We start from the raw sequence: 22,511 nt of genomic DNA on the forward strand, positions 1-22,511 counted from the left end.
AACTCATGGGAATGAAGGCCACAATGGAGGAGATGAAAAACACAATGAAGGGACACAACAGTAGATTTGAACAGGCAGAAGAAAGGATCAGCGAACTGGAAGACAGGTCATTCGAATTCATACACACAAAAGAACAGATGGTGAAAAAAAATGGAAAAATATGAGCAGGGTCTTAGGGAGCTGAGTGACAACATGAAACGCACAAATATACGTGTTATGGGTATCCCAGAAGGAGAAGAGAGGGGAAAAGGGGCAGAAAGAGTAATAGAAGACATATTCACTGAAAATTTCCCAACTCTTATAAAAGATAGAAAATTAGAGATTCAAGAAGTACAACGTACCCCAAATAGAATAGATCCCAATAGACCTACTCCAAGACACTTACTGGTCAGATTGTCCAATGTCAAAGACAAAGAGAGGATTCTGAAAGCAGCAAGAGAAAAGCAATCCATCACATACAAGGGAAAGTCAATAAGACTATGTACAGATTTCTCTGCAGAAACCATGGAGGCAAGAAGACAGTGGCATGATATATTTAAGATACTGAAAGAGAAAAACTGCCAACCAAGAATTCTATACCCAGCAAAACTTTCCTTCAAAAATGAGGGAGAGATTAAAACATTTTCAGACAAACAGACACTGAGAGAGTTTGTGAATAAGAGACCAGCACTACAAGAAATACTAAAGGGAGCACTACAGGCTGATAGGAAAAGATAGGAGAGAGAGAGTTGGAGAAGAGTGCAGAAATGAAGATTATCAGGAAAGGTAAAAGGAGAGGAAAAAATAAGATATGACATATAAATTCCAAAAAACAAAATGGTAGTAGAAAGTACTGCCCTTACAGTAATAACACTAAATGTAAATGGATTAAACTCCCCAATAAAAAGACACAGACTGGCAGAATGGATTAAAAAACAGGACCCATCTATATGCTATCTACAAGAAACTCACTTTAGACACAAGGACAAACATAGACTGAAAGTGAAAGGTTGGAAAAAGATATTTCATGCAAACAACAACCAGAAAAAAGCGGGAGTAGCTATATTAATATCAGACAAGTTAGACTTCAAAAGCGAAACAATTAAAAGAGACAAAGAAGGACACTATATATTAATAAAAGGGTCAATTCATCAAGAAAACATAACAGTCATAAATATTTATGTACCAAACCAGAATGCCCCAAAATTCATGAGGCAAACACTGCGATCACTGAAAGGAGAAATAGATACCTCTACAATAATAGTTGGAGACTTCAATACACCACTCTCATCAATGGATAGAACATCTAGACAGAGGATCACTAAAGAAACAGAGATGTTGAATTGTATGATAAATGAACTAGACTTGACAGACATTTATAGAACACTACATCCAACAACAGCAGGATACACTTTTTTCTCAAGTGCCCATGGAACATTCTCTAGGATAGACCACATGTTGGGTCACAAAGCAAGTCTCAACAAATTTAAAAATATTGATATTATACAAAACACTTTCTCAGACCACAATGGAATGAAGTTGGAAATAAATAAAAGGCAGAAGGTCATAAAATTCACAAACATATGGAGGCTAAACACCACCCTCTTAGAAAACCAGTGGGTAAAGGAAGAAATTACAAGAGAAATTAGTAAATACCTCGAGGCAAATGACAATGAAAACACAACTTATCAAAACTTATGGGATGCAGCAAAGGCGGTGCTGAGAGGGAAATTTATTGCCCTAAATGCCTATATTAAAAGAGAAGAGAGGGCAAAAATTGAAGAGTTAACTGCTCACCTGGAGGAATTAGAGAAAGAACAGCAAACTAACCCCAAAGCAAGCAGAAGGGAAGAAATAACAAAGATTAGAGCAGAAATAAATGCAATTGAGAAAAGGAAAACAATAGAGAGAATCAACAAAACCAGAAGTTGGTTCTTTGAGAAAATCAATAAAATCGATGGACCACTGGCTAGGCTAACAAAAAAAAAAAGAGAGAGCAGATGCAAATAAATGCAATCAGAAATGGGAAAGGAAATATAACTACCGACCCTGCAGAAATTAAGGAGATAATGAGAAGACACTATGAGCAACTATATGCTAATAAACTAGACAACTTAGATGAAATGGACAACTTCCTAGAAAAGCATAAACAACCAACATTAACTCAAGAAGAAATAGATGACCTCAACAAACCAATCATAAGTAAAGAGATTGAGTCAGTCATCAAAAAGCTCCCAAAAAGGAAAAGCCCAGGACCAGATGGTTTCACATGTGAATTCTACCAAGCATTCAAGAACGAATTAGTACCAATCCTGCTCAATCTCTTCAAAAAAATTGAAGAAGAGGGAAAGCTACCTAACTCTTTCTATGAAGCCATCATCACCCTAATACCAAAACCAGGCAAAGATACTACAAAAAAAGAAAATTATAGACCAATTTCTTTAATGAATATAGACGCAAAAATCCTCAACAAAATACTCGCAAATCGAATCCAGCAGCACATTAAAAGAATTATACACCACGACCAGGTGGGATTTATTCCAGGTATGCAAGGCTGGTTCAACACAAGAAAATCAATTAATGTAATACACCACATCAATAAATCAAAGCAGAAGAACCACATGATCATCTCAATTGATGCAGAAAAGGCATTTGACAAAATTCAACATCCTTTCCTGATGAAAACACTTCAAAGGATAGGAATAGAAGGGAACTTTTTCAATATGATAAAGGCAATATATGAAAAACCCACAGCTAACATCACACTCAATGGGGAGAGACTGAAAGCTTTTCCTCTAAGATCAGGAACAAGACAGGGATGCCCACTATCACCATTGTTATTCAACATTGTGCTGGAAGTTCTAGCTAGAGCAATTAGGCAAGAAAAAGAAATAAAAGGCATCCAAATTGGAGAAGAAGAAGTAAAACTTTCACTATTTGCAGATGACATGATTCTATATGTAGGAAATCCAGAAAAATCTACAGCAAAGCTACTAGAACTAGTCAATGAATACAGCAAAGTAGCAAGCTACAAGATCAACACGCAAAAATCTGTAGTGTTCCTATACACAAGTAATGTGCAACAAGAGGAGGAAATCAAGAAAAAAATCCCATTTACAATAGCAACCAAAAGAATCAAGTATTTAGGAATAAACTTAACCAAGGACACAAAACACCTTTACATAGAAAACTATAAGAAACTGCAAAAAGAAATTGAACAAGACCTGAAAAAATGGAAGAACATACCATGTTCATGGATTGGAAGACTACATATAGTTAAGATGGCAATTTTACCTAAACTGATTTACAGATTCAATGCAATACCAATTCAAATCCCAACAACTTACTTTACAGAAATAGAAAAACCAATAACTAAATTTATTTGGAAGGGTAAGGTGCCCCGAATAGCCAAAAATGTCTTGAGAAAGAGGAGTGAAGTGGGAGGTCTCACACTACCTAACTTTGAAGCATATTACAAAGCTACAGTGCTCAAAACAGCATGGTACTGGCATAAGGACAGATATACTGATCAATGGAATCAAATTGAGTGTTCAGAAGTAGACCCTCACATCTATGGACAACTGATCTTTGATAAGGCAGTGAAGCCGAAGCAACTGGGAAAGAGCAGCCTGTTCAATAAATGGTGTTTGGAGAACTGGATATCCATTTCCAAAAGAATGAAAGAGGATGTCCATCTCACACCTTATACCAAAATTAACTCAAAGTGGATCAAAGACCTAAACATTAGCACCAAGACCATAAAATTCTTAGAAGAAAATGTAGGGCAATATCTTAAAGATCTTGTGAAAGGAGGTGGTTTCTTAGACCTCACACCCAAGGCACGAGCAACCAAAGAACAAATAGACAAATGGGATCTCCTCAAAATTAAACACTTTTGTACATCAAAGGACTTTGTCAGAAAAGTCAAAAGGCAACCTACACAATGGGAGATGATATTTGGAAACCACATATCAGATAAGGGTTTAATATCCTGAATATATAAAGGAATCCTGCATCTCAATAACAGAAAGACAAACAATCCAATTAAAAAATGGGCAAAAGACATGAACAGACATTTTTCTGAAGAGGAAATACAAATGGCTCAAAAGCATATGAAAAAATGCTCAACTTCACTGGCTATTAAGGAAATGCAAATCAAAACCACAATGAGATATCATCTCACACCTACCAGAATGGCCATTATCCAAAAAACAGAAAATGACAAGTGCTGGAGAGGATGTGGAGAAAGAGGCACACTTATTCATTGTTGGTGGGAATGCAGAATGGTGCAACCACTCTGGAAGACAGTATGGAGGTTCCTCAGGAAGCTAAATATAGATTTGCCATATGACCCAGCTATTCCATTGCTGGGTATATACTCAGAGGAACTGAAACTTAAGACACAAACAGACATTTGTAAACCAATGTTTATTGCAGCATTATTCACAATTGCCAAGAGATGGAAACAGTCCAAATGTCCATCAAAGGACGAGTGGATAACAAACTGTGGTATATACACATGATGGAATATTATGCAGCTGTAAGACAGAACAAAGACATGGATCATGTAATAATGTGGATGAACCTTGAGGACATTATGTTGAGTGAAGTTAGCCAGAAACAAAAGGACAGATTCTGTATGGTCTCACTAATATGAACAGACATTAATGAACAAACTTTGGGAGTTAAAAGCTGACAACACAGGCGACCAGGAGATAGAAAGAGGGCAGAGATCAGCCGTTTGATGCTGAAGGACTACAGAATGTTTAGGATTGATTGCATAGATCCAGAAATAGACAGGATAATACTGTGTGATGGTAGCACGGTATTGTAAGTACACTGAACAAAGATGTCTGTGAGTAAAGCTGAAAGAGGTGGGATAGGAGAATGTATGACACCAGAGGTAAAGATAGATGATAAAGACTGGGACTGTATAACGTGGCAAAAACTGGAGTGGCCAATGACTGTTACTAAATATACAAATATAAAAATGTTTTTGCATGTGGGAAAGCAAATGAATGTCAACCATGTAGAAATTTGAAAAAGGGATGGTATTCAGGAAAAAACATAATCAAAGCAAACTGGAGTCTATGGTCAACAGTAACATTGTAATATACCTCCATTAAATGTAACAAAGGCAATACGCCAATGCTAAATGTATATGAGAAGGGGATATAGGGGAGTAATATGGGATTCTTGGTAGTGGTGTTATTTGCTGTCCTTAGTAGTATATTGTATTGTATGACATGTTATTTTTCTTTTTATCATTTTTTCTTATTGCTAAAACAAAAAAAACAAAAAACAAAAAAAAACAATTTTTCTTGTAGTAATGAGTATGTTCAAATGCTGATTGTGGTGATAAATGTACAACTTTTTGATGATACCATGAACAACTGATTGTACACTGTGGATAAATGTATGGTATGTGAATATAACTCTATAAAATTGTAGGAAAATATATATATAGGAGTAAAAGTGTTGGAGAAAACATGGTGAGAGGGATGATGCCTCACCAATATGGACTAACTACAATGTGTAAACTCAGAATTGAATCTTAGAACATAGCCTAACGTGGACACAATAATTGTAATAGTCCCTAGATTGTAAGCTCTTACAGCAGTTAACTCTATCCCTGAAGTGTAAGGCCTATCTCTAAACTTTGAGATGCTGATCCCCTAGCATATGTTGTCACAAACATTGGGACTGGCGGTTTGATGTGCTGAGCCCTCGAGCATGGGACTTGCCCTTATGAAGCTCATTACCACAAAGGAGAGTCTAAAGTTGTATGTAATGGTGCCTAAGAGTCTCCCCCTGAGTACCTCTTTGTTGCTCAGATGTGGCCCTCTCTCTCTCTAACTGAGCCATCTCGACAGGTGAACTCGCTGCCCTCCCGCCTACGTGGGACCCGACTCCCAGGGGTGTAAATCTCCCTGGCAATGCAGAATATGACTCCCAGGGATGAATGTGGACCCGGCATCGTGGGACTGAGAGTATCTTCTTGACCAAAAGGGGGATGCAAAATGAGACGAAATAGTTTCAGTTGCTGAGAGATTCCAAATGGAGTCGTGAGGTCACTCTGGTGGACATTCTTATGCACTATATAGATAATACCTCTTAGGCTTTAATGTATTGGAATAGCTAGAAGTAAATACCTGAAACTACCAAACTCCAACCCAGCAGTCTGGACTCCTGAAGACAATTATATAATAATGTAGATTACAAGGGGTAACAGTGTGATTGTGAAGACCTTGTGGATCACACCCCCTTTATCTAGTGTATGGATGAGTGGAGGAATGGGGATAAAAACTAAAGGACAAATGGGGTGGGCTGGGGGGATGATTTGGGTGTTTTTTTTCACTTTTATTTTTTATTCTTGTTCTGGTTCTTTCTGATGTAAGGAAAATGTTCAGAGACAGATTGTGGTGATGAACACATAACTATGTTATCATACTGTGGACAGTGGATTATATATCATGGATGATTGTATGGTGTGTGAATGTATTTCAATAAAACTGAATTTAATAAAAAAAAAAGAAATTAACAACAAAAAAAAAAAGAATTACACTTTAATAGGAGCATTTTGCCAGTACAGAAATAACTTATCTAAAATGAGATCATTTGAAGGAAATTTACTCTCTGTTAGTTGAATAAGGAGAGGAAAAACATGAGCCAAGAATCCACAGTAGATTGGACAGTTATATTAAATGTTGAAATAAAAATTACTTTTTGTTTACATTTGGAATTGAGATGTCCAATCTCCACTGTTCCTCTAGAGACCTAACAGGAAAAAAAAAACCTAAAAACATGAAGCTACTTTTAGGCTAGCTATACACAAATGTCACATTGGCATTTTTCTTCAGTTTTCATCTCAACTATTAGTACTTCATAGTTTAAAAATCAAACACAATTTGCTAATAATGAGCAACTGCACACTTCATATATGACCACTTGATGACTGGCCATGTAAAACTGACACCAAATGTTGATTTGTCTTCAATTAATAAATTGCAGTAAAAATAAAGCAAAAAGGTCTTCTTTCCCAACAAACTTCCTTGAAGACTGTTTTAGCCCAATGTAAAATGAAGCGAGATTACCTTACAATTAAAAAAATAAATTCTACAAGGAGAAGAGCAGCAATATTAGCACTTTTTGAACTATGGGCTTTAATATTTACAAGACTATTGATTAATAAAAATCTGGATGCTACCCCAAGTAATAAATATTATACCAGCAAATGTTTTCCTAATGAAATCACCTCTTGAAAACAACAGGACAAAGCACAATTGAAAAAATAGGGAGAAATTCTTAAGTAAGACAATAGAAAATTACCTGCCGGTTTTTGAAATAGAGGACAATTTTTTGGCCATTCATATTTTTCTTTTCTTTTCTTTTCTTTTCTTTTCTTTTCTTTTCTTTTCTTTCTCTTTTCTTTTCTTTCTTCTTTATTACAAAGTATATCTTGATAAGATCCATTTAAAATTTTGTAAAATAACAATCTTTAGTTTTTATGATGTCCGCCTAGACCTGTTACTGTTAAAACAGATTAAGTGTTCCAATGAGTTTATATCAAGATTTACAAATGCTTTGAAAAATTTAAAAAGAAACCTAAATTAATAATCAAGTTATGAGTTCCATAATATTTTTCTCCCAAAGAAAACACTCTGTATAGAGAAATATCATGACAACTGTTAATACATTTTTAAATGCTGCAAATTTTTTACAGTAGGACTAAACATCTAGCAAATTCCTTATTTCAAATACAAAACATTGCGCTTCTACAAAGTGCCAAATAGTATATAACACTGAATACTATGTTGAGATTTTTTCTTCTTTTTTTGATACTGATGTTTTAAAATATATTTTAGAGTAAAATAGTTTGCTTACCACTTAGGGAAAAAAATGTTGGGATATGAAAACAACCAGAACACGTTGCCCTTGATTTTGGGTGGCTTATGTTTGGCTGACTTTCATATAAAAATAATCCTCAGATTTTAGTCTATGGATTTTAATACTATATGGAAATTCTTTTATAGTTTCTCAAGACTTATGCTATTCATTTTCTATGAAAACCTCAAGGTTACCATTCAAAAACAAGCATGCTACCCTTAAAGTATTCCATAACCATTAAATACTTGGATCATGGGTGCAGCTGTGCTCACTGGTTCTCTAAACTTCTAACTTAAAGTTTTGGTTATGAGATAAAACCAAGTTTGTAAGTGTTCAGTTCTCTGAGCTTTCACAGCATGTTTCCAATGAATACATTTCTGCTCCTATGTTAAAGGCCAGCATAGCCAGTTTTTCTGGACAAATAAAATCAAGTTGGTTTTATTTGTAGTTTTATTCTGTAAACAAAAAGCTTTGGAAATGTTGGGATTTCCTGATGGAAAACCAGGAGAGATGTACTCCCTGGGCCTCAGCCAATGATGCACTAACCAGCTTGACTAGGAGTGTGAACCAGTCTCCTCTAAAACTGTCACTCTAAGGCCACAAACCACATCTCCACTTAGCAAACATGTCACAATGTACTGATAATCCCAGTAAGATGCAGTACTGTTGGTGATGTTATCTCTAAGATTTATGATCTCTCTTGTATGACTGTTGGCCACTGTTGCAAAAAAAAAAAAAAAAAAAAAAAAAAAGATCACAGGGAATGGAAGGGTGGGCAATGAAAATCTTCATTTTGACTTTTTTTCTAAGTATAGACATGCCTCTAATAAGCACAAAAACCCAACTCCCAATGCTGATCATCAGGAATAATTACATTACCAAAATGAAAAATAATTTCCTCAAGATACTATACAATATTACAAATACAGACTCATGGAAAAAAAAACCAGGCAGTAGAAAATGAACAACAGCTTTGGTGTTATACAAAATAACTTCCAAAAACGATTAACAGTGAAGCACAAAGTTCATATTTTCTTACCACAGACATTCCACTGCTGATTTATACTTGTTTCCTTTTACATTCTTGGTAAAGTCTGAACAGCAAAAGAGACAGAATGTACAGTTTACTTAATAATAACTGCTACTAACATCATTAAATCGAGCTCCAAAAAAAGTCATTAAAAAGTCTTGCCTCTCCACTATTACTCTGTGGCATGTTTCCTGTCAAGATCACAGCAGGCCCAAAATAAAGTCACAACTAGATTTAATAAATCAATATACATGTTGTTTAAAGATGTACAATGCAAATTCTGTTTAATCAAAAGTATTAGGGAACCAGGGAGCTTCTATTTACACATATATGCATATCTCAGACAGCAGAGATGTCCAAGGATGCAGGGAGAGCAGCGGAGCCTTAACCTGCTGCTCTCTGAAGGCCGAGAACACAAGTGAATACATTTAACTTAAAAACAATGCTGAGAGGTCACCGGGGAAAATCTCCAAAGAGAGAAATCCACAAAAAAGGACACGTAAAGGCAAAGGGAAGGTCAAGGTACTTGAGACAACCACTTTACTCTTGGGATGACTGTGGAGGTGGTGGAGATGTGCCTGGTTTGGCAGACTTCCGTTCGTAGTTCACAAGGCACTGTCCCTCTAGGTATGTGTCATTTTAAATACGCTCATAAAGGAGCTTAAACTGGTGGATCTGGAAGGACAAGATGCCCATCAAGACGACGACCATCAGTAAGAATGGATAAGTCCATTGGAGGACCAGGTTTTGCATTTCTGCTGTGACATCTAGTAAAGGAACAACGCCCAATGCTATGATGTAAGGTACATACAGGGAAAGCAAGAGCACAGAGATCACTGGAGCTGCCAATTTACAAATGATATAGTGAAGGTCAATATTCCGGATACCGTTTGCATAAACCTGCTCAATTACTATTTTCAACCACTACTGAGGCCCCATCAGGGTTATAGCTGCAATGATTTTGGCGTGCAGGACTCCAAGTGCCCAGTTCTGCCATGGGTAAAAAAGAGGTGTCTGATCCCAAGGGAATTCTCAGTGGAGCAACAATAACCAACTCAAACAGAAGCCCCAGAAGGAGTGGCACGACTCCAGCCAGAAGCAAAGCAAACATCAACGTCTTCATTATCATGAGGAACCACTCTTTAACCTTCTGGAGTATCACTCTGCATTTCTGGGGGATCCATGCCACCAGCACTGTCACTGCCCTTACACTCAGCCAGCAGACACAGAGGCCACAAGCAGTTGTGTACAGCTCATGGATTTTGGCAGTCCCTGTCCAAAATGACATTAACCAACGGCCAGCAAATACTGGTAAAGTAAGGCAGATGAGGCTGGCAATCAGTAAGGTTATACACATGAAGACAGTCAACAGAAATAATCCTGAGTGGAAATTTTAAAGGCCAGTGGTAGGGCTGAAAACCAACAGGTCCTCCCTGCTGGAGTATGGATTGGTGGGCTGCATGAAGGCCTTGCCCCACTACTGGAATAGCATTATTATTTCCAGCATACAGGTTATTATTAATTTGTTGGTTTGCACTGTTCTCATTTTCTTCCTGGTCTTTCAATAAATAGGAATGAAGAGCCATTAAGTATCCAGCAGTAACAGTCCATGCTCGCACAAGCCCCTTCAGCCACTGTCTTGCATGTCCTTGTTCAAGTAATGTGGGCAAGACAACCTGAAGCAGAAGCAGCTCAAGGGACAGTTCACTCACTGGAGCATCACTGTAGACTGTAGAGCATGACATTATATGGAAGAAAATTAGGGAGCAGACTCTTAACTATATGTATAGGAAGCCAAAGCATAAGGAGAACAATGGAGCCAAAGACAATCACTGACAAAACAAATCTTCAAAGATGCCTATAAATGGGCAAGAGGATCATTTCCTGTACTGGATTAAAATCTGGATCATTCAAATTCCTTAGAAACCACAAGACGCCAGGTTGTAGTACGTCTCTCAGGAGCAGAATAAAGGAGGCAGAGTAGAACACATAGACCACTCCAACTAGCCAATGCAGAAACATGGTAGTACCTGGAGCTGACAGAAAGCTCAGTTCTTGATGCTTCAAGGTAGCAACAAACATTTCCAAGGAACAAATAATCAGCCACCAGCCACAAATGAGAGAGAACACTCCAATTTCTACCACCACTAACAAAGATATCTTAACAACAATATAGCAGACTCTCAGTAAGTCGTGAGACCAATGCAATTTAACAAGAATTACCAAGCCATGGCAAATTATCAGTATTATTGCTAAAAGTATACACCCAACTATGGTTGTGATTAGGCCTTCAAAATGAGATGCTTGGACATGTTTCTCAAATCCCAAACCAACAAGGGAGAAATGACCAATGTGGTAAGGGTAAAATGCAAAAACAAGAATGAACAGTGTATTTAAAGACACCACCCAGAAGACATGTTCTAGAAAAACTAATGATCCATTAAGTCCTAGCATTCTTTCCCATGTAAGCTCTTCTACAGCTTGGTCCCATTCTAAAGCATTCCAGTTCATGTCATGTTAGGCCCCATTATTAGCATCTGTCACATCTTCCTTCTCATTGTCTTCCTCCACTGCATTTTCAGCTGGTGGATTAGCAGGCTGATGGGGAGCAACATTTTAAGCACCATTTCCTCCTGCAGGAGCCTCATTTTGGTGGTGCCCAGTGGCACTGAAGGGTGGAGCAGCGATCTCCAACCAAACTGGTGCTCCCCTGTGGACTATCTGTTCTCGCAACCATACCAGACTAATGAATGCACAAAGTGTGCATGTCACCATAAAACAACCCTGAAACAATCTGCCAATAAATTTTCCAAGGACAGCATGTCCAGTGGCACTGTCAGTAGCGAGCTCACAGAGCCAATAAACAAGGACTTGTAGATGCTGCCTGCTGTTAGAGGAACAACTCCCAACCACGCAAAGGCCACAAGTATATGATGAAACCAGTATTGCAGTGCCAATACTTGTAACCAGTCCAGCAAAAATGTCTTGGATTGGAAGCCAGGAAGGCATGTCTGGGGAATAAATTGATGTGAAAGCAAATCTGTGTTTGCAAAATTCACAGTATTCTTTTTGACTGTGTTTCAGCCACTGAACTAAGCATTGTTGATGGATAAACTTAATACTGCCTGTACATACCCAAGGATGATAAAGAGGCTTCTCAGGTGTTCCTTCTGACCGACACACTCTACATATGTCTCCAGCACTGTGGACTAGCACTGGCCAGGCGTGAACCCTGGTGGCCATCCCTTATTGATTAATATGCGTCAGCCCAGAACTTAACACCCCAAATTCCTAAATTATCTTGCTGAACCAAATCAGTTCTAATCAGAGGTGGCCCACCTGACATGTGCAGTAGACTACTGTGCATTCTCAGTAAGTAATTATCTCTGACTTTGTCACCTCAAACTCCCTTGCTCACTATCCTAAGCCTGTCTGCCTTTGCTGGAATGCTATGAAACACTGAAAGTTTCTCCAGTTCGGGGAGACAGATTTGAGGACTGTGTCTCTGTCTTTGCAAGGCTAGCCTCTGCTAAATAATTTTTTTCTTTTCTCAAAATCCCAGTGTCTCCTGATTGATTCTGTGTGCATCGGGCAAGGACTCACTTTTGAGCCACATCAGTAATTGCCTTGGCACCTAAGGGCACTCAGAAAGTTCTACTGCCTGACATGACATCCACAGGCCCATGTAGGGGTCACCAACCCTCCTAAGAAGTGCGCCCATTGATCTGAAGGACTGACACCCCCCCCAAACACAAATATTTTAAGGGATCTTTAAAAATCTGGCCCTGGACAGCTTTTCCACCTCATCTCCTGCCACTTCCCCCACAAAGCATTCTTTGTGCCAGAGCCAGCTACAAAGGATTACTCACCATGAACTTTCATGCCTCCCTGCCTTTGTTCAGGCTATTCCCTCCCCCTTGCATACCCCTCCCCCTCTTCCCCACCTGAACAATTCTTACTCACCTTTCCAGTCACAGCTCAGGCGTCTGGGCCTCTATGAAGCCTCCCCACCTCTTCAACCCCCCAGTCCCCCACCCCCGCCCCGACAGGGTCAATCCCTTCCTCCTCTGTGTTCCATGTAATTTTACATATTTCTCCATCTTCAGGGCACTAGAATCTGGAGCTCCCAGATTTGGAAGATGTCTCCCTCTGAAACCAAAGCTAGCAAAATCAGCAAGCCCTAACAAACATGAGCTTAGCCATCTGCAGAAGTAATTTACCTCAGAAGATGGTTTGTGAATGTTGGTAGGGAGGCTGGGGAAACTGCGGAGGCTAAGGTGGGTCATTGGTCCTGAGATGTAACTAATGAAAGGTATTCATAATGATGATAGAAACTAACTTCCCTTGCATGCTTCCTAAATGTAGCGTGTTTTAAGCACCCTACCTGCACTATCTTATTTAATCCTGAGAGCAACCCTATGAGGGAAGATCAATTACTTGTTCCTTTTCACAGCTGAAAAAGCTGAAGCCCAGAATGGTTAAGTTAGTTGCCCAAGGTCACACAGCTTTGTAAAAAAGTGGAGTTAGGACCCAACCCCTGCACATCCACGTTCCCAAAGTTCAAACTTTCAACCCCCAAGCTCCACTGCCTCCCATACCTGGTATAATCAGGAAGCACTGCATCCTGATGTGGCAGCAGAAGGGTGATGGTCTTCAAAGAGGTTGAGAAGAGAGGAATTGTATCATAAGAATCTGCTGGCTTTTATTCTGTGCTGTCCAAGGCCAAAGACCCTGTGTCTGGCAGATGGGTGTTTCTGAAGTAGTTGTATTTCCTGGGAATGGGGAGGGCTGGGTCCGTTTCTTTGAGGCCATCAAATGTTAACTTGTCCTTCTTCCCTCCCTCCTTCCTCTTACATTTGTAAAGGTCTGCTCAGTTTCCCCACTGTGCTTGATCCTGGAGACATAATGGTCCTGGGCAGGACAAGCAGGGGAACAAAACACCCTACAGCTTGAATGGTAAACGCAATCTATAAAAGAGAGGTCTGTGGGAGCACAGGCAAAGGGGATGGTGATTAAACCTGCAAGGCAGGGCCAAGACCCAGGGAGGCTGCTTGGAGGACATGATGATTGAGCTGAAGATTAGAGAAATATGTAACCACCTTTTCTTGTAGTACGATTAGGGTTTCACTTTTTACATTAAAAATTTTAATGCACTGGTAATTTATTTTGATATAAGGTGTGAGGCTGAAATCTAACTCAATTTCCTTTTTCAAATTGTAAGCTAGTTGAAAATGCTTTTAAAACAATCCATCTTCCTTCACTGACTTGAGATGAATATTGCGATGTATTTAAATTGGAGTGGTGCTGGTGTATTAGGAAAATCAGGAATAGAACTAAATCCTCATCTTTCACAGCAGAGTCAACTGATTATATCTAAAACGGAAAAAAACCCCACAAATAATATGAGCACGCTATATAGAAATATAGAAGTAGCGGTAAATACCAGAAAAAGCAGCCAAGAAACTTGAGGAGTTTACATTTAGCGGTGGGAAAAGGGGGGCAGGGGACTATTATTTTTCATTACAAACCTTGTAGAACTAGTTTTCTTTTTAAACTATGGATATGTCTTGTTAAAGTAAAAATTAAGAGAAAATGAAAAACATTTTTAAAAATCTGCTATATGAGCTTCAAACTCCCACTCCCATCACCCTCCCAAATCCCACTGGTGGCTCAGTCAATGTCTCACTGGTCACAATGACTTTCAGATATTGGCACTGTACAGGGGCAGCACATCAACTTTGCAGATCCAGAAATTCTCTTTTATTCACCCAGAGTACACCTGGCCATGGAAGACTGCTCCTCCCCAGAAAAAATTTTGGGAGAAAGACAATGAAAAGGAGCTTGCTCCACCACGCATAAAGGCAGACAATAAACTATAAAATTATAACAATCAGCAGCAGGAGAAATATTCATCGAAGCGTTGTGTGCCATGCCCTATGTGACATTGTCATGTTGAATTTTCACAACATGCTACAGTAGGTACTTTTATATCCCCGTTTATGGATGAGGAAATTGAGACACAGAGGATGAAAGTAAATAATTTGCCCAAGGTCATGCAAGTAGTAAGTAGCAAAGCTGTTCCATCCACTCAAAGCCACGTTCTTAGCAATTTCAGTCCACTGTGTTACTGGTACAGGCATGGGCACATAATGATCATTGTAAGAGCTGACATTCATTGATTGCTACGTACCAGGTACTGGGGTGAGAGTTTTATCTCATTCAATCTTCAGAGAAACTCTTTGAAGTAGTTACTATTATTATCCCCATTTTACAGATGAGGAGACTGAGACAGAAATCAGACAATTTGACTCCAGAGCCTGCATACTTCACCACAAAACTGTAGCACCTCTTTCCCTAGGTCAGTGGAGCAGAATAGAAAGTAAAGCAGTAGGCCAAGCATATATACAAATTAAGCATATGATAGAATGTATCATATATGTATCATATCACATATGAATGTGAAAATATTCTTCAAAGTTGAGCCATGTAATGTTTGTAGTAAGACTCCGTGAACCTGTAAAAACTGCTTTTGCTAGTTAATATCAAGGACACAGGACTGAGAAACCTCATTCTCTAAAATCAAAGTCACAGACTTTGCTATTTGAAATCATATCAGGGAGAATGAAACATTGCACTCCAGCCTGGATATCTGAGCCATATGGGTTCCTTTGACACAGAGAAAGTTTCCAAGCCAGGTGCAAAGCTTCAGATAATGGGTTTTGGGATGCAACATTCCACATTTTTAAAAATGTATAGTTTCCAAGTGGATCCCAAGTCCACTCTTCAGCCCCAGCTTGTTGATCCGTTTACATACAGCCATGCTTACCTTTGAACTTATCAAACACGCTTCATTTAAATTTTACCTAAACTCAACCCTTTCCCATATCCTGAGTTGACTCACAGTTCCTCTGGTGCGTGCTTCACCTTGCATCAGCAAGTTAATAAACCTAATTCTGTCCAACTACAGATGTGTTCTTGGTGATCTTTATCAGAAAGACTTTATCAATTCTCTTTCACTTCTTTTATAACTGTTTTCCCTGAAGTTGATACTGCCTGAACTTTTCTTTGTTTTTTTTTTTTAAATATAACTATCATGAATTCATCCTCAAAACTTTGTTAATGAAATATACACCTTCTCTCAATACCTTTAAACATATCAGATAATACCTCATCTCCCCACTTTTTTTCCCCCTCTTATCTGCCCATTCCTGTGCCAGTTAACACAGTAGTGACGACTTTCCTGGTGCCCTCCATCCTCTGACTGCAAACTATTGGTAGCTCCCCTGCGTTTCTCTTTTAAAGTAGAACAACCTCTGTTTTAACACATCTCAAGGCATCATGGTTAGTTGTCAATGCATCTGCTTCCCTAATTCCTCCTTTCCCCCTCCACTCCAGGAGCAGCTGAGTCTCTTGACACATCTCTATATCCCCAAGGTCTGTCACGGCACTCAAGGAATGTTCGGGTGAATGAATGAATGACTAAGTAAGTGAATAAATAAGTGAATGAGTGGGATTCCTGTGCAGGAAAACTGGATCTATGGGGAAACTAACATTCCCACCTTGTTGTGAGGTAAGCCCGACGGCATTCCCCAAGAACGTAGTTCGGATTGGGGCCCGGAGAAGTTCTGAAACCCCTCTGGACGCAGCCCACGGTTTCCTGAGCAAAGGCCGCTGAAGGCCGTCTGGAGGAAAACCGCGACAGCTAGTCCTGGCGGCGCCACCACGAAGACTACAATTCCCAGAAGGCCGCGCGGAGGCGGAGCATGCGCCGTAGAAGATTTTCGAATGCAGACGTCGGAGCCGCTTATGGAAGAGAAGACCCGGGGCAAAGAGGTAAGTGTAGTTTGAGGGTTGTATTGAGAGCGAAAGGAGGGAGGGAGCGGTGGAGGGGCGGAGATGAGGAGGGGTGATCCGGAGGGGGTGAGGGAGAGGACAGGGATTAGCCTTCAAATGTAGAGGGTAGAAGGAACCCCGAGCTTTGCTTTCTCTTGCCGCAGGGACCATGACGAAACTAGCGCAGTGGCTATGGGGTTTGGCGCTCCTGGGCTCTACCTGGGCGGCCCTGACCGTGGGAGCCCTGGGCCTGGATTTGCCCTCGTCCTGCCGAGAGGTCCTATGGCCACTGCCCGCCTACTTGCTGGTGTCTGCCGGCTGCTATGCCCTGGGCACCGTGGGCTATCGCGTGGCCACTTTTCACGACTGCGAGGAAGCTGCCCGCGAGCTGCAGAGCCAGATCCAGGAGGCCCGGGCTGACTTGGCTCGCAAGGGGCTGCGCTTTTGATACCCGACCCCCACCCTCGCCCGGGCAGCCCTATTAAACAGCAAGTTCATTTTCTACGTTGTTTAGTTTGAGAACGGGAATTCGGTACACCAGCGGTGGAGAAGTGAGAGGTGGAAGAACCAGCTTCCTGAGGCCATCTCAGCCTCTTTGTAACCTGCTGATATTCTCCTTTTTTGGAGCAAACGAGGCAAGGATCCCTCTTCTCCAAGATGACTCAGTACGGCAATGTCATTTTACTTTCCTGGTCCTTAAGCCTGTCAGGAAGTATTTATTAAAGCCTAACCTCTTTTCCTCATAAAATCTGAGCTCTGTCCTTTTAAAGGCTTTCCTGGGTCTTTCCAACTTTTTGGTCCTTTCAGATACCTTTTCTGAGCCAACTCTGCTAGCCCTGAAATAACTGGGTAAGACAGTGCACTCCTACCCTGCCAATAGAGTAATCACCCAGTTACTACCCTTCACCAATTCAGGCAGGTTGAAATTCACCAAATGGAGATTTAATGGTGATGGGCAGGGGTGGGTAACAGTTTATTTTAAGGCACATTCTAAAGATATAGCCCCAACCTCCAAATTAAAAAATATGATCTCTACAAAATGAAAGTGATTCATCTCCCAGGTCCCAAATCATCTTCTAAGTAAAGCTCTTACTTTGGTCTCTCTATTCTCAAAATTGTCCCTTTTTCTTCCCCACCACCCACTGCACCTGTGGGCTTGATCAGCAGGAACAGCTGAAACTAGGTGCTATCTTTGGTATTGGGTTGGCATTAACGTGCCCAGTGGTGAGGTGAGCTGACTCAGGTTTGCAGAAGCCGATAGTTCCTGTCTTGTTCTTGGGGGTACTTCCAGAAAAGCCAAAGGCGGATGAAGCTGGTGAGGATTCCTGGAACGTTGGGCACCTGAAATCACAAGGCTGTTATGAGAGGAGCTGGTTTTCCACCTTGCACACCTGTCACCCTATCCCAGTCCTGCTTACCACGATGTAGGAATCTCTGAGTCGAAACCCATAGAGGGTCCAAGAGGTAGAGGTGAGGAGGGTGGCAATGGTGAGTGAGAAGGAGAGACGTTGGGTTGATTTAGTCTGAATGACTTTGGCCTGCAGGAAAGGATGAAGGACAAGCCCTTGTTAGAGGTTGTTGCAGTTTTCCCTTTTCCTACTGCCTCTATAAAGGGAGGTCCCACCCCTAGCCAGCACACATAATAAAACTTTTACCCCACTTTTAAATAAATAAATAAATTTATATATAAATAAAGCTTTTCCCTCAGGGAAATGGTCAACATCATCCCTGATCTTCTGTTACCCAACCCTTCCCTCCTGCCTTCCACTCACCCACCTCTACTGCCCTGTCTTCCAGGATTTGCATCTCCCTTCCTCTGGGTGATAAGCCACAGTCCTTGGCTGTGGAAGCCTGACCCGTCTTATCTCCCCCACCTCCCTGGACACCTTCACCCACCAAGTCAGTCAGTGGTGAGAAGTACATGCTGATGGTGAAGACATTGCAGAAGAGGCCCAGCTGTTCAAGACGGGCCTTGGGGTTGGGCACCAGGAGCCAAAAGTAGCCATAACCCAGGAGAAGGACCCCCAGCAGGGCTGTAGTTTGTAGGAGCACAGCACGCTGCAGTGGAGAAAGTAATCTTACTTCTAGATGTGCCAGGAGCCTTCTCTGATAACCCTACTCCCCCAGAATTAATTTGTCCTGCCCTCTCCCATGTTCCTGTGGGGGAGCCAGCCTTCATCCAAGCCTTCAGTGTTGCACTTGTTACAGCCTCCTTCCTGCCAGTTACTTGGGCACATGTCAGATCCACCCACAACACTGGAGGTCTCTAAGGGAGGGAAAGGAGTCTTTTTCTGTCAGTTTGGTACATACTGTAGGAGTGTACTAAATGCTTATGTAATTGAATGACGATGTAGAGCTAATCATTTCATTCTCAGCCACTGGCCCTAGCTATGAAGAAACATTATCAGAGAAAAAAGCCCTTTCCCCTCAGCTTGTTGGGCAGAAGCTAAAGGCAGCACAGACACCACTGGGCTAAGCAGAATAGGGCAACGTGTGAATCTCAGAAGGCTGGCTTCATGGAGGAAGGAGGACTGCAAGGCTGGAGGGGCCTTCTAGGAAAAGGAGCTGTGCCTGCCTGTTACATATATCTAGTCTTCTAGGAAGTAATGTTTACCCTGCCAGCAAGGCAGGGCATGCAGCATAGGTGGGTCGGGAGAAGGGGAGGAGGCCTCTACCTTCCGAGGGCAGTAGTGCAGATACACCAAGATATACAGGGTTTGAAGCACAGCACCCACGGCGTTGACCACGATGAGGGTCCCATCACCCTTTAAGGCCCCATAGCTCAGCCAGCTCAGGTTGCTGCAGGGTGGAGGGAGGAACATCGCCCCTAGGGCTTGGTGGGGGAGGTGGACCCAAGGGCCATCTTCCACGTTCCTCGTCCTCCCCTCCCCCAGACAGCCCTTCCCACCGCAGCCGTCGCCCCTCTCACTTGACATCCGTGGTGAGAAAGGGCAGGAACTGGACGCTGTCCACGCTCCGAGTCATCCTCATGTGCCTGAGGTCCGAGCTGTAACGGAGCCCCGAACGGAGGGTTGAGGGGTGGAAGGAGAGCACCAGGATGCTGAGGGATCAAGCCCCCCATTCCTGTCTTCCAGTCCCCAGAACCCCCGCCACCACCCTCAACTCCCCTGCCTTCTCCCTCAGGACGCAGCCTGGGGAGGCGGCCACGTCTCCGGCTCCCCTCTCTCCTTTCCTGACTTCCTGGTCCTGCCCCAATCTAGCCCGGCCGCGCTCTCACAGGCCAGTGGAGAACATGCCGAGCGTGAAGAGCACACAGGCTCCGGAAAGGAGCGAGTCGGCCACGCTGACCGTCTCCATTCCGCCCTTACTCGGATTCCGCGCCTGCCACGGGGCGCGGGCAGGCGCTACCCGAGGCCCGCGGCGCCGGGGCCACGCCCCCTCCACGCACTCGGCTCCGCCCCTGCGCGCCGTGGCCTTCTCTCCGGAAACTGAACCGGGATCCGCCCGCCCCTAGAACGCCAAACAGGAACTCAGGCCCCGCCCCTCAGAGTACAAGTGCTGGCCGGGCAAACCCACCGTCAGCTCCCACGATTCTTGGTTCTGACGTTGCTCTGCAGTTCTTGGTCGGTCCTAAGCCTTCCTAGGACATCCACGTACTTGTCCCCGAAACCCACCTCTCCTCACACTCTGCTTACTTCTTGAGTCACCCAGGCCGCCAGCCTCAACTCTCGTGCCCCCACAGGCCTACGTGACAGACCTCTTCAAACGACAGCGTGCAAGACTGCCAGACCTCAACACGCCTTCCACCCAGAATTCGTAAATCAGAATCTGTTCCCAGGGTTTAGGAAGTTTTTCCCGGAGTTTGCTGAAGCCTCTGCCCAGCCCCTAACCCTTAATTACATAGTGATTACCAGGAATCCCCAAGCCTTTGTCAGATGCCCTCCCCCTCAGCCACACTGCTAACTTTACGGGACTTGGCCAATCCACTTTAAAACCTATCACTGGCGCCGCCACGTCCTGGGTGGCGGCGGGAGTGTGAGCTGTTGGGCCCAGGGCGGCTCCGGGAGCCACGGCCTTTACCCTGTACTCGCTGCTGCAGGCGGCCCTGCTCTGCGTCAATGCCATCGCATAGTGCAAGAAGAGCGCTTCCCTCAAGAACCTTGGCTGGGGAACAGACCCGAGGATTGGCGGATTCGGAGAGGAACCAGGAATTAAATCTCAACTAATGAACCTATTCGATCTGTAAGAACCTTGATGAGAGTGCCATTCATAATAGTAAACTCAATTGCAATGGTATTACTTTTATTATTTGGGTGAACATCCATGGGGGAAATGGAGACTCGTAAGAAAAGATGCAAGCAAAAGTTATTAGTTCAGTCATTATTGGAATATAGATACCTTAGCTGGCCAACCTTCCACTTCACAAAAATGTAAAGCTTACAATAAAGTAAGAGTTCCTGTTTATCTGAATTTTTAAAATGTTGCATTTGTAGTTTCATTACAAAAAGATCAGATCAATAAAACAGAGGCAGTAACTTCAGAATTGAAATACATTTGATGGCTGGCTGTTAATAAAAGTCCCTGTGTTCGGAGAGATTTTTCTTTCTCTCCCTTCTCAGGGATGAGTTTTCTGTTGTTTTCCCAAACTTTTGACATTCCTTATGACTTAGCTATGATGTAAGAGTGATTATCCCCCCTACATAAAAGTTAAAGGATTTTAAAAACTAATTATTACATATAAAATGATAAATAGGTAATTTTAAACTTCTCAGTTAAATTTTTTGACTGTATATTGTCTCAGCTATGGAAAAGTCAAATTTATAGTAAGTATTGCCAGCAGTACTCCCTGATTACAGGGAGAATTCTAAGTCAGTCACATGATGATTGTTTTTAAGTTCTTTCTTGCGTTTGTTATTTTATTGACTTGCCTGAATGATGAGACCAGATCATATTTTCACTGGTAGAATATCTGTGTAGAAAAGTCTTTGCCCATGTTACAATGATGACTTATTTTTTTTTTTTAATCAGCGTAAATGTAAGCCTACAAGAGCAATCCTAAACAATCACAATTAAACCATGCTACTACATAAAAAGACTGTTTATTGTGAAGGATTTATTTCCAAAAAATTACCATGTTTTCATTTCCTGGTGGAAACATTCTTTTAAGGTTTGGGAGTTTAATTCTTCATTCTGTCTGACAATAGAACATTTATGCTGGATAAGTTGTTGTATGTTTGGTTTTGTTTTTATGTCTAAGACCATCTTGTGAGGTTATTTGCTCACCCCTTAATACTGTTTGTACAAAAAGATTATAACTATGTAATTTTTTTGTGTGTGGAAATGGTCAGTTATAGTATTTTGAACGGTTGGAATGACATCTTTGTTTATAGGAGAACACTTGTAAATAAAGTTTAATTTCCAAGTCTAAAAAAAAAAATAAAACCTATCACTGACCCTAGTCCATCCTCCTTGCTGCTGGGAACTTTCCCTCCCAGCCTCCCACAGGCCTGTGCTGGTGGGGCTGTGGGGCGGGCCGCATGCTTCATCTGGCATTCCTTGTGCAGCTGCCCTGACTCACCCTAACAACATGAGTGCCTGAACTGTATGCCAAAGCTGTGCGCTAAGGGGGTAGGAGTGGAGCAGAGGATGGACAGGAAGAACCCCAGACTGAGGTGCAGCCTAGAACCAGAGAAACTGCTATGGGGAACACCCCTGTCTTGGATACCCCTCAGGGAAGGAAACACTCCGCCCTTTTGGCCTTTAGAGAGAGAAGGAAAGGAATGCAAACCCAGCTGCTACTGGTGTAGCACAGAGTCTAGCA

At 41.9% G+C, this 22,511-nt stretch overlaps 2 protein-coding genes and 2 pseudogenes across 5 annotated transcripts; 2 read left to right on the plus strand and 2 right to left on the minus strand.

Annotated features, from left to right (window-relative positions):
* Nucleotides 1–9,319: 9,319 nt before the first annotated feature.
* LOC119517374 lies at nt 9,320–12,267 on the minus strand (annotated as a pseudogene).
* Nucleotides 12,268–16,633: 4,366 nt separating this feature from the next.
* On the plus strand, nt 16,634–17,477 carry DPM3 (dolichyl-phosphate mannosyltransferase subunit 3, regulatory). The gene is made up of 2 exons (XM_037825825.1): nt 16,634–16,729; nt 16,894–17,477. Exons 1-2 carry the CDS (start codon nt 16,660–16,662, stop codon nt 17,175–17,177), a joined length of 354 nt encoding a protein of 117 aa, XP_037681753.1. The 5' UTR covers nt 16,634–16,659; the 3' UTR covers nt 17,178–17,477.
* A 172-nt stretch (nt 17,478–17,649) lies between these two features.
* SLC50A1 (solute carrier family 50 member 1) lies at nt 17,650–20,143 on the minus strand. 4 transcript variants are annotated; one of them, XM_037825822.1, is made up of 6 exons: nt 20,059–20,143; nt 19,659–19,736; nt 19,405–19,528; nt 18,626–18,787; nt 18,148–18,267; nt 17,650–18,070 (listed from the first exon to the last, which is right to left on the minus strand). In XM_037825822.1, exons 2-6 carry the CDS (start codon nt 19,718–19,720, stop codon nt 17,969–17,971), a joined length of 570 nt encoding a protein of 189 aa, XP_037681750.1. In that variant the 5' UTR covers nt 19,721–19,736; nt 20,059–20,143; the 3' UTR covers nt 17,650–17,968. The 4 variants fall into 4 exon arrangements, with proteins under 4 accessions (XP_037681750.1, XP_037681749.1, XP_037681751.1 ...); XM_037825821.1 differs by having other exon boundaries at nt 19,968–20,121; XM_037825823.1 differs by lacking the exon at nt 19,405–19,528 and having other exon boundaries at nt 19,659–20,107.
* A 482-nt stretch (nt 20,144–20,625) lies between these two features.
* On the plus strand, nt 20,626–22,125 carry LOC119512797 (annotated as a pseudogene).
* The last annotated feature ends 386 nt before the right edge of the window (nt 22,126–22,511 follow it).

Source organism: Choloepus didactylus, chromosome 2 (assembly GCF_015220235.1).
Source record: "Choloepus didactylus isolate mChoDid1 chromosome 2, mChoDid1.pri, whole genome shotgun sequence".
In the NCBI taxonomy this organism is placed as follows: domain Eukaryota; kingdom Metazoa; phylum Chordata; class Mammalia; order Pilosa; family Megalonychidae; genus Choloepus; species Choloepus didactylus.